Source organism: Bubalus kerabau, chromosome 3 (assembly GCF_029407905.1).
Source record: "Bubalus kerabau isolate K-KA32 ecotype Philippines breed swamp buffalo chromosome 3, PCC_UOA_SB_1v2, whole genome shotgun sequence".
Taxonomy (NCBI): domain Eukaryota; kingdom Metazoa; phylum Chordata; class Mammalia; order Artiodactyla; family Bovidae; genus Bubalus; species Bubalus kerabau.
This window is the reverse complement of record NC_073626.1, coordinates 51,543,890-51,556,830: the sequence shown is the minus strand read 5'-3', so window position 1 is coordinate 51,556,830 and position 12,941 is coordinate 51,543,890. Positions and strand designations below refer to the sequence as shown.

The window sequence follows — 12,941 nt, the reverse complement described above, 5'->3', positions numbered from 1 at the left end:
TTCTTTGTGACCTCATGGACTGTAGCCTTCCAGCTTCCTCTGTCCATGAGATTTTTCAGACAAGAATATTGAGTAGGTTTCCATTTCCTTCTCCAGGGAATATTCTTGATGCAGGGATCAAGCATGCATCTTCTGAGTCTCCTGCATTGGCAGGTATATTCTTTACCATTGAGCCACTTGGAAATATTTTGAGGTTCAACTAAATATAAGAAGACAAATCAGTAGAAACACTAAAATGGGAGACACTGATGGATAGTTTAGATGAGCGTGCAAAGGAAGAGAAAGGTGTTTGAGTGGAAAGCTCCACAAAGATTTGGAACCTCTAAAGACAAGTAGGTCCACAAGGAGAGTCAAAGTTTAAGATAGTTTTGGAGATGGAAACTGAAAATATTATGTTATGATAACCCAATATAAAAAGTGGAATACAGCTAGATAAAACTCGGTTGTTTAGGAAGGAATTTTAATGGAAATGTTTAATGGAGGAAGGGGATTTGGTAGATTTATTTTAGAATGTTTATTTGCTGCCTAAATTACATACGAAAACTATCATACAGTATGGTTTCATTTAAAGGGAAAGTAAGATTTCCTATCTTCACTAATTAATAGAAATTGCTTTAATTCAAATAATGAGCTTATTAAAAGTTATTGCAAAGAACACATAGTTTCACCAGTAAAAGGCTTTAGTTCATAAAACATCATGAAAAATAATCACAAAAATCCGTAACTGATGGAAACAATTAGCAGCCACTATTTTCCACTGAATGAAGACTCCAAAATGGAAGACAGCCAAAATATGGACAAGGACTTAATGCTATGTAACCATTTCAATTTTGAAAAACCATTGATAATCAAACTACCCATGCAGGTTGTATTTAATTAAGCTTTCTTTTACTGAAAGTTATAAAAGTGGTATTGGAAAAACACACAGAATAATGCTTTTCAACTAGCAAAACAAACAAACAAAAAAATAAACTTTGGGATTCTTAAGTATGCTTAGGTATTTGTCACCTTTTACTGTGTCTTAATTTTTAATTGGGCATATAATCATCAAAATCATAAACAATTCAGAAAAAAATTATATAAAAACTATTAGCTTGTACCCAAGGAGCCTTTCAAGAACATACCTATAGCAATAAATTAAGGCTTAACTTACTTTCATTATTAAACCTTAGGCCATGTTTAAAAACTAAAGATAACTAAAGATAAAAAACTAACCTAATATATACTAATAACAGGGAAAAAAAAAAAAAGGGGAAAACAAGAGAATGGTAGATTTTCTCAACGTTGAAGTGGAAGTTTTGCTCTTCTCCCCATATAAGACACTATGAAAAGATCATAGCTGCAGAGTTTAGAAGAAGCTTTTAAAATATTATTAATACATAAGATGTATTTTCTATCAGCTAAAATTTATCTTAAAAAGATGCAGAGAGAAAAATCTATTTTCATCCTTGCAAATGTTACAAAAGAAATTAATTATCATGGCAATTATAAGGTACAAGTTTGGGGGTGGGTCCCAGGGTGGTGGAGGAATAGGATAGGGAGACCACTTTCCCCCCTACAAATTCTTCGAAAGATCATTTGAATATGGAACAACTTCCACAAAACCACTGAATGCTGGTGGAGGACTCCAGACACCAAGAAAGGCAGCCCAATCTCTTTGAAAGGAGGTAGGACAAAATATAAAAGATGAAAACAGAGACAAAGGATTTAGGGATGGAGCCCAATCCTGGGGAGGGAGTCATGGGCGATAGGTTTCCAGACAACAGGAAACCCTCTCACAGGTGTGTCAGTGGGGAGCTTTGAAACCTCAGAGGGCAAAATAATTGGGATGAAAACACCCACAGAGTATGGGCCTATCTGCAATTACCAGCGGAAAAGGGGCTCAGATGCTTGTGTCCACCAGCAGCGAGTGTGGGCTGGTCAGGGAGGCATAGGTTGCATCATTGGTCCTTAGGGTAAGGACTGGGCTTGAATGTCATGAGGACAGTCTGAGAGGGCTAATGTGACATAGCAACCCAAACTGTGGGATGGCCAGAGAGACATTAAAACAACAACAACAACCTTTCCCATGAAAGGCTCTAATGCTGCACAGTGACACTTGGTGTGCTCACAGAACAAAGGATTGTGCCCTAGTGAATACCAAAAGAGAAGAAGCTGGCTTCCATTTAGGGCTCTCCCTCCCTGGATGCAGAAAGGCAGGTGCAACAGCCAGAGCCAGAAGGCTAGGGGCCATGGCAATCTCAATCCCAGAGACCTCATGTTCTACCAAACTGTGAGCAGGCTGCCAGTTTTAAAGCACATCTTCCTGGGATCATGGATGGTTCACATCCACCAGGAGTGTCACAGCTGGAGATCAGCTCCCCAGAGGAGACACATGGCATACTTGGGACTGTGCCCTCATGGTTCCCCCAGGAAACCAAGCAGCCAGGAACAGGGAGGTACATAAGATGTATAGCCCACCTGGTACAGTGTGTTCACCAAGCACCTGATCACCTGAGAAGCTTGGACCTGGAAAGAGCACAAAATGCACAGCCCATCTGGGTCTGTGCCCTTGCAGAGCAGCTGAGAAGCTGAGCACCTTAGACTTGGGAATGCACGAAACACAGGGTCCAGTTGGGACAGTGCTCGCATGGAACACCCTGGGAGCCAGAGCAGCGTGCACCTGGAAAATACACGCTGCCTTGGACTGTGGCTAACCCAGTGTGGTCCATCCACCACGAGCACTCCCCACACACACCAGCAGTATTTGTTTGCAATGTTCCTCTCTCCACAGCACAACTGAACAAGTGAACTTAAAGACTGGCCACCTTCACCCCATCATGTAAGGGCAGAAATTAGACTCTGAAGAGACTTGTTAAGAGAGGATGCCAAAATGAACAAAGAAGAGGGAACCACTCTGGAAGTCACAGGTGCAACAGATTAAAACCTTCCGACATACATCACAGCAGGATCCTCTATGATCCACCTCCCAGAATATTGGAAATAAAAGCAAAAATAAACAAATGGGATCCAAAGAAAATTAAAAGCCTCTGCACAACAAAAGAAACTATAAGCCAGGTGAAAAGACAGCCTTCAGAATGGGAGAAAATAATAGCAAATGAAGCAACTGACAAACAACTAATCTCAAATATATACAAGCAACTCCTGCAGCTCAACTCCAGAAAAATAAACGACCTAATCAAAAAATGGGCCAAAGAACTAAACAGACATTTCTCCAAAGAAGACATACAGATGGCTAACAAACACATGAAAAAATGCTCAACATCACTCATTATCAGAGAAATGTAAATCAAAACCACTATGAGGTACCATTTCACACCAGTCAGAATGGCTGTGATCCAAAAGTCTACAAGCAATAAATGCTGGAGAGGGTGTGGAGAAAAGGGAACCCTCTTACACTGTTGGTGGGAATGCAAACTAGCACAGCCACTATGGAGAATAGTGTGGGGATTCCTTGAAAAACTGGAAATAGAACTGCCATACAACCCAGCAATCCCACTGCTGGGCATACACACTGAGGAAACCAGAAGGGAAAGAGACACGAGTACCCCAGTGTTCATCGCAGCACTGTTTATAATAGCCAGGACATGGAAGCAACCTAGATGTCCATCAGCAGATGAATGGATAAGAAAGCTGTGGTACATATACATAATGGAGTATTACTCAGCCATTAAAAAGAATACATTTGAATCAGTTCTAATGAAGTGGATGAAACTGGAGCCTATTATACAGAGTGAAGTAAGCCAGAAAGAAAAACACCAATACAGTATACTAATGCATATATATGGAATTCAGAAAGATGGTAACAACAACCCTGTATATGAGACAGCAAGAGAGACACAGATGTATAGAACAGTCTTTTGGACTCTGTGGGAGAGGGGATGGGGGATGATTTGGGAGAATGGCATTAAAACATGTATAATATCATATAAGAAATGAATAGCCAGTCCAGGTTCGATGCAGGATACAGGAAGCCTGGGGCTGGTACACTGGGATGACCCACAGGGATGGTATGGGGAAGGAGGTGGGAGGGGGGTTCAGGATGGGGAACACATGTACACCCGTGGCAGATGCATGTTGATGTATGGCAAAAACAATACAATATTGTAAAGTAAAAATAATAATAAGAAAGAAAAAAAAAAAAGCCTTACAGTTAATGCTGAGATTGCATTTGAGCAGCAACTATATACTTTGAGAACAAGTACAAGTAGGAACAAGGGATAATCTTACACTGAAATGACCTCACACTATCCACAACAGCTCCAGAGAAATTTCTAGATATATTTTTACTATTATCATTTTTTATTATTTTTTAAAATTTTAGTTATTACTCTTTTAACTTTCACTTTTATAGCCTACTAGCCTATTATAATTTTTCTTTAAAAAAAAACCACTATTTTTAAAAACATATTCCACATTTTTTTTTAATTTTGTAGTCAATTCTGTTTTGTATTTTTTATATTGTATTTTCTAGAGTCTAACCTCTATTCTAGGTTTTTAATCTTTGCTTTTTGATATTTGTTATCAATTTTATACATTTTAGAATCTAACCTACATTATCTGTTTTCACTTATGGATCTGATTACTGGATTGATACATCTCTCCCATTTTGACTCTCCCTTATCTTCTCCTGGTCATCTCTATCTCCCCCTCCCTCCCTCTTCTCTTATTTAAATAATTCTGTGAATCTCTCTGGATGTTCTTGGCTGTGGAGTGCACTTAGGGAGTTGATTACTGGCTTGATTGTTCTTTCCTCTTTTGACTCTCCCTTTTCTCCTGGTCACCTCTATATCCCTCCTCCCATTTCTTCTGTGAATCCTCTCTGGGTGTTCCTAGCTGTGGAGAGTTGTTTCACAATTAATCTAGGGTTTTATCTTCTGTGCTGTATGGATGGAGAAGTATTGAGTCTACTGTAAGACGGGGACCAAAACTCAGAGGCAGGAGGCTAAACTACAGAACTTTAGAATATCAGAGAATGTCTGACTCCATGGAACATTAATAGATAAGAGCCCACAAAAAAAGTCTCCATACCAACACTGAAACCAAGCTCCACCCAAAAAGAAGCAAGTTCCACGGCAAGACAAACCATGCTATTCTCCAGAAATAGGAACACAACCTTGAACACTAAAAGATGGGCTGCCCGAAGCCATACCAAATTCACAGACACCCCAAAACACACTACTGGATATGTCATTACACTTCAGAGAGAGGAGATCGAGCTCCACACACCATAAGACAGAAACAAGTTTCAGCAACCAGAAAACATTCACAAGCCACTAGTTCAACCCCACCAACATGGAGCAGATTCAAAATTAAAAAGAACCAAGACTGTGAGCTGACAGTGGCTCAGATCATGAACTTCTTATTGCCAAATTCAGGCTGAAATTGAAGACAGTGGAGAAAACCACTAGACCATTCAGGTATGACCTAAATAAAATCCCTTATGATTATACAGTGGAAGGGAGAAATAGATTTAAGGGACTAGATCTGATAGACAGAGTGCCTGATGAACTATGGACGGAGATTCATGACATTGTAGAGGAGACAGGAATCAAGACCATCTCCAAGAAAAAGAAACGCAAAAAAGCAAAATGGCTGTCTGAGGAGGCCTTACTAGCTGTGAAAAGAAGAGAAGTGAAAAGCAAAGGAGAAAAGGAAAGATATAAGCATCTTAATGAAGAGTTCCAAAGAATAGCAAGGAGAGATAAGAAAGCCTTCCTTAGTGATCAATGCAAAGAAATAGAGGAAAATAATAGAATAGGAAAAACTAGAAATCTCTTCAAGAAAATTAGAGATATTAAGGGAACATTTCATGCAAAACTGGGCTCAATAAAGGACAGAAACTGTGTGGACCTAAAAGAAGCAGAAGCTATTAAGAAGAGGTGGCAAGAATATACAAAAGACTTGTACAAAAAAAGATCTTTACGACCCAGATAATCATGATGGTGTTATCACTCACACTCACCTAGAGCCAGGCATCCTGGAATGTGAAGTCAAGTGGGCCTTAGAAAGCATCACTATGAACAAAGCTAGTGGAGGTGATGGGATTCCAGTTGAGCTATTTCAAATACTAAAAGATGATGCTGTGAAAGTGTTGCACTCAATATGTCAGCAAAATTGGAAACTCAGCAGTGGCCACAGAACTGGAAAAGTTCAGTTTTCATTCCAATCCCACAGAAGGGCAATGCCAAATAATGCTCAAAGTACTGCACAATTGCACTCATCTCACACACTAGTCAAGTAATGCTCAAAATTCTCCAAGCTAGGCTTCAGCAATATGTTAACCATGAACATCCAGATAGTCAAGATGGTTTTAGAAAAGGCAGAGGAAGCAGAGATCAAATTGTCAACGTCAGCTGGATCATCAAAAAAGCAAGAGAGTTCCAGAAAAACATCTATTTCTGCTTTATTGACTATGTCAAAGCCTTTGTGTTAATCACAATAAACTGTGGGTAATTCTAAAAGAGACGGGAACACTAGACCACCTAACCTGCCTCTTGAGAAACATGTATGCAGGTCAGGAAGCAACAGTTAGAACTGGACATGGAACAACAGACTGGTTCCAAATAGGAAAAGGAGTATGTCAAGGCTGTGTATTGTCACACTGTTTATTTAACTAAAATGCAGATTATATCATGAGAAACGCTGGACTGGAGGAAGCACAAGCTAGAATCTAGATTGCCGGGAGAAATATCAGTAACCTCTGATATACAGATGACACCACCCTTATGACAAAAGTGAAGAACTAAAGAGCCTCTTGAAGACAGTGAAAGAGGAGAGTGGAAAAGTTGGCTTAAAGCTCAACATTCAGAAAATTAAGATCATGGCATCCAGTCCCATCATTTAATGGCAAATAGATGGGGAAACAGTGGAAACAGTGGCTGACTTTATTTGTTTGGCTCCAAAATCACTGCAGATGGTGATTGCAGCCATGACATTAAAATATGCTTACTCCTTGGAAGGAAAGTTTTGACCAATCTAGACAGCATATTAAAAAGCAGAGACATTACTTTGTCAACAAAGGCCCGTCTAGTCAAGGCTGTGGTTTTTCCAATAGTCATGTATGGATGTGAGAATGGATGCTTTTGAACTGTGGTGTTGGAGAAGACTCTTGAGAGTCCCTGGGACTGCAAGAAGATCCAACCAGTTCATCCTAGAGGAGATCGGTCTTGCGTGTTCATTGGAAGGACTGATGCTGAAGCTGAAACTCCAATACTTTGGCCATCTGATGTGAAGAACTGACTCATTTGAAAAGACCCTGATTCTGGGAAAGATTGAGGGCAGGAGGGGAAGGAGATGACAGAGGATGAGATGGCTGGATGGCATCACCAACTCAATGTACATGGGCTTGGGTAGACTCTGGCAGTTGGTGATGGATAGGGAGGCCTATCGTTCTGTGGTTCATGGAGTTGCAAAGATTTGGACACACCTGGGCAACTGAAATGAACTGAACTAATTATCTACCAGCCTGCAGAATGGGGCACCCAAACACAGCATGTTAACAAAAAGAAAAGACAGAGAAATCCATCAGGTGAAGTAATATGATTAAAAAACAAAAACAAAACAAAACAAAACACCAAACCAAACAAAGAGAAGAAGATACGGAGTTTACCTGAAAAATAATTCAGAAAAATGATGTTAAAGATGATCCAAAAATTTCAAAACAAAATGGAATTACAGATAATAGATTAGAGGCAAAGATTGAGAAGAGACAAGGAATGTTTAACAAGAACCTAGAAAAATAAAAAGAGCCTATAAATAATGGGCAATGACATAACTGATGTTAAAAACACTCTGGAGGGAACTCAGTTCAGTTCAGTTCAGTTCAGCCATTCAGTCATGTCCGACTCTTTGCGACCCCATGAATGGCAGCACGGCAGGCCTCCCTGTCCATCACCAACTCCCGGAGTTCACTCAAACTCATGTCCATCGAGTCGGTGATGCCATCCAGCCATCTCATCCTCTGTCGTCCCCTTCTCCTCCTGCCCCCAATCCCTCCCAACATCAGAGTCTTTTTCAATGAATCAACTCTTTGCATGAGGTGGCCAAAATACTGGAGTTTCATCTTCAACATCATTCCTTGCAAAGAACATCCAGGACTGATCTCCTTTAGAATGGACTCATTGGATCTCCTTGCAGTCCAAGGGACTCTCAAGAGTCTTCTCCAACACCACAGTTAAAAATTCTTCAGCACTTAGCTTTCTTCACATTCCAACTCTCACATCCATACATGACTACTGGAAAAACCATAGCCTTGACTAGACGGACCTTTGTTGGCAAAGTAATGTCTCTGCTTTTGAAAATGCTATCTAGGTTGGTCATAACTTTCCTTCCAAGGGGTAAGTTTCTTTTAATTTCATGGCTGCAATAGAATAACTGAGACAGAAGAGAGGATAAGTGAGGTGGAAGATAGAATGTTGTAAATAAATGAAGCAGACAGGAAAGAAAGATTAAAGAATTAAAATAAGTGAGGATAACCTCAGAGACCTCTGGGACACTGTTAAACACCATTAAACATTCAAATAATAGGTGTCCCAGGAGAAGATGAAAAGTTCATGAGAAAATACTTAAGAAGATAATAGGCAGAACTTCCATAAAATGGGGAAAGAAAGAGCCACCCAAGGTCAAGAAATCCAGAGAGTCCCAAAAAGGATAAACACAAGGCAAAACACCCCAAAACACAAATTAACCAGGCTAACAAAAACACAAAGAGCAAATATTAAAAGCAGCAGGGAAAGGCAAAAAATAACACATAAGGGAATCCACATAAGGATAACATCTGATCTTTCAGTAGAAATCTCAGGCAAGAAGGGAATGGCAGGACATATTTAAAATGAGGAAAGAGAAAAACGTACAACCAAGATTACTCTACTCAGCAAGGATCTCATTCATATTCAAAGGAGAAATCAAAAGCTTTATAGATAAACAAAAACTGAAAGAATTCATACCATCAAACCATCTCTTCAAAAAATGCTAAAGGATCTTCTCTAGGCAGAAAATACAGAAAAGGTTTATAAAAATGAACCCAAACAACAAAGTAAATGGTAAAGGGATCACACTTATCAATAATTACCTTAATTGTAAATGGGTTAAATGTTCCAACCCAAAGACAAAGGCTGGCCAATTGGATGCAGAAACAAAACTCCTATATATGCTGTCTCGATAAGACCCATGTAAAACCTAGTGACACATACAGACTGAAAGTGAGGGGTTGGGGAAAAAAATTTTTTTTCCACGCAAATGCAGACCAAAAGAAAACAGGATCAGCAATGTTCATATCACATAAAATAAACTTTGAAATAAAGAACATGATATCACATAATGATCAAGGGATCAATCCAAGAGAAAGATATAACAATTATAAATATATATGCACCCAACATAGGAGCACCTCAATACGTAAGGCAAATATTCACAAGTATGAAAGGGGAAATTAACAGTAACACGATAATAGTGGAGGACTTTAATTCCTTACTCACACCTATGAATACATCAACCAAAGAGAAAATTAGCAAGAAAACATAATCTTTAAATGACACAAGAGACTAATTAAACCTAACTGATATCTAAAGGACATTTTACCCAAAAACAATGGATTTCACTCTTCTCAAGTGCACATGAGACATTCTCTAGGATAGATCACACCCTGGGCCACAAATCTAGCCTTAGTAAATTAAAACAAAAACAACCACAACAACAAATGAAAACATTTCATGCATCTTTTCTGATCATAATGTAGTAAGATTAGATATAAACCAAAAACAACAACAACAACCTATGACCATATGGAGGCAAAACAGCACTCTTCCGAATAGCCAAATACATCATGGAAGAAATAAAAAAGGAAATCAAAACATACAGAAGAGCAATGATAATAAAAATATGACAACCCAAAACTTATGGGATTAGTAAAAGCAGTACAAAGAGAGAGGTTCATAGCAATAGAAGTCTACCTCAAGAAACAACAGAAACATCAAATAAACAACCTAATGTTACACCTAAAGCAACTAGAACAATAACAAGAGAACCCCAAAGTTAGTAGAAGGAAACAAATCATAAAAATCAGAGCAGAAATAAATAAAAAATAAACAAAAGACACTATAGCTAAGATCAACAAAACTAAAAGATGGCTTATTGAGAAGGTAAATACAATAGACAAACCGTTAGCCAGACTCATCAAGGAAAGAAGGGAGAAAATTCAAATCAATAAAATTAGAAATGAAAATGGAGAAATCATAACAGACGGCACAGAAATAAAAAAGATCATAAGAGACTACTATGAGCAACTATATGTCAATAAAATGGACAACTTGGAAGAAATGGACAAATTCTTAGAAAAGTGTAACCTGAACAAGGAAAAATAGAAAATCTGAGGAGACCATTCACAACTGTAATAAAAAATCAAAGCTGTAATAAAAAATCTTCCAACAATCAAAAGCCCAGAACCAGGTGGGTTCAAAGGTGAATTCTACCAAAAAATTAGAGGAGAGCTAACACCTATCCTGCTCAAAATCTACAATAAAATTGAAGATGAAGGTAAACTCTCAAACACATCATGATCAAGATTTATTCCAGGGATTTAAGGATTCTTCAGTATTCGCAAATGAATCAAGGTGATAAACCATATTAACAAATTCAAAGATAAAAAATCATGACTTTCTTAATAGATGCCGAGAAAGCCTTTCACAAAATTCAACCCCCATTTATGACAAAAACTCTCCAGAAAGCAAACATACAAAGAACATACCTCAACATAATAAGAACCATATATGACAAACTCACAAGAAACATTATTCTCAATGGCAAAAAACTGAAAGCATTTCCTTTAAAATTAGGAAGAAGACAGGCGTGCCCACTCTCACCATTACTATTCAGCATAGTTTTGGAAGTCCTAACCACAGCGACCAGAGAAGAAAAATAAAGAAAAGGAATACTGGTTGGAAAAGAAGAGGTAAAACACTCACTGTTTGCAGATGACATGACCCTCCACATAGAAAACCCTGAAGAAACCTCGAGAAAATTACTAGACCTAATCAATGACTATAAAGTAGCAGGATATAAAGTTAATACACATAAATAATACACATAAATCTCTTGCATTCCTATACATTAACAATGAAAAAATCAGAGAAATTAAGGAAACAATCCCATTCACCATTGCAATGAAAAGAAGAAAATACTTAGAAATAATGTTGCCTAAAGAAATGAGAAGAGGTGGCAAGAAGACACAGAATTGTACAAAAAAGATATTCACAACACAGATAATCATGATGGTGTCATCACTCAGTTAGAGCCAAACATCCTGGAATGTGAAGTCAAGTGGGCCTTAGAAAGCATTTCTATGAACAAAGCTAGTGGAGGTGATGGAATCCCAGTTGAGCTATTTCAGATCCTAAAAGATGATGCTGTGAAAGTGCTGCACTCAATATGCCAGCAAATATGGAAAACTCAACAGTGGCCACAGGATGGGAAAAGGTCAGTTTTCATTCCAATCCCAAAGAGCAGCAATGCCAAAGAATGCTCAAACTACTGCACAATTGTACTCATCTCACACGCTAGTCAAGTAATGCTCAAAATTCTCCAAACCAGGCTTCAGCAATATGTGAACCATGAACTTCCAGATGTTCACGCTGGTTTTAGAAAAGGCAGAGGAACCAGAGATCAAATTGCCAACATCCGCTGGATCATTGAGAAGGCAAGAGAGTCCCAGAAACACATATATTTCTGCTTGATTGATTATGCCAAAGCCTTTGACTATGTGGATCACAATAAACTGTGGAAAATTCTGAAAGAGATGGGAATACCAGACCACCTGACCTGCCTCTTGAGAAACCTATATGCAGGCCAGGAAGCAACAGTTAGAACTGGACATGGAACATACTGGTTCCAAATAGGAAAAGGAGTACGTCAAGGCTGTATATTGTCACCCTGTTTATTTAACTTATATGCAGAGTACATCATGAGAAATGCTGGGCTGGAAGAAGCAGAAGCTAGAATCAAGATTGCCGGGAGAAATATCAATAACCTCCGATATGCAGATGACACCACTCTTATGACAGAAAGAGAAGAGGAACTGAAAAGCCTCTTGATGAAAGTGAAAGAGGAGAGTGAAAAAGTTGGCTTAAAGCTCAACATTCAGAAAATGAAGATCATGGTATCCAGTCCCATCACTTCATGGGAAATAGATGGGGAAACAGTGGAAACAGTGTCAGATTGTATTTTACTGGGCTCCAAAATCACTGCAGATGGTGATTGCAGCCATGAAATTAAAAGAGGCTTACTCCTTGGAAGGAAAGTTATGACCAATCTAGATAGCATATTCAAAAGCAGAGACATTACTTTGCCAACAAAGATTCATCTAGTCAAGGCTATGGCTTTTCCTGTGGTCATGTATGGATGTGAGAGTTGGACTGTGAAGAAGTCTGTGCATCGAAGAATTGATGCTTTTGAACTGTGGTGTTGGAGAAGACTCTTGAGAATCCCTGGGACTGCAAAGAGATCCAACCAGTCCATTCTGAAGGAGATCAGCCCTGGGATTTCTTGGGAAGGAATGATGCTAAAGCTGAAACTCCAGTACTTTGGCCACCTCATGCGAAGAGTGACTCATTGGAAAAGACTCTGATGCTGGGAGGGATTGTGGGCAGGAGGAGAAGGGGACGACAGAGGATGAGATGGCTGGATGGCATCACTGACTCAATGGATGTGAGTCTGAGTGAACTCTGGGAGTTGGTGATGGACAGGGAGGCCTGGCGTGCTGCGATTCATGGGGTCATAAAGAGTCAGACACAGCTGAATGACTGAACTGAACTGAACTGAATTGATAAAGAAAACTATAAAACACTGATGAAAGAACTCAAAGAGGATACAAATAGATGGAGAAGTATACCATGTCCATGCACTGGAAGAATCAATATAGTGAAAATGAGTATACTACCCAAAGC

At 38.9% G+C, this 12,941-nt stretch overlaps 1 protein-coding gene across 2 annotated transcripts in view; it reads right to left on the bottom strand.

Moving 5' to 3' along the window:
- Nucleotides 1-12,941, bottom strand: part of KHDRBS2 (KH RNA binding domain containing, signal transduction associated 2) — a 703,180-nt gene that overhangs the window by 205,759 nt on the left and 484,480 nt on the right. Inside the window, exon 7 of one of the 2 annotated variants that reach the window (XM_055571819.1) lies at nucleotides 12,659-12,675. The exons of the other annotated variant lie outside the window; for it this stretch is intronic. Within the exon in view, the coding sequence (XP_055427794.1) occupies nucleotides 12,659-12,675 (17 nt within the window). The remainder of the gene's footprint in view (nucleotides 1-12,658; nucleotides 12,676-12,941) is intronic. 2 annotated transcript variants of the gene reach the window in all.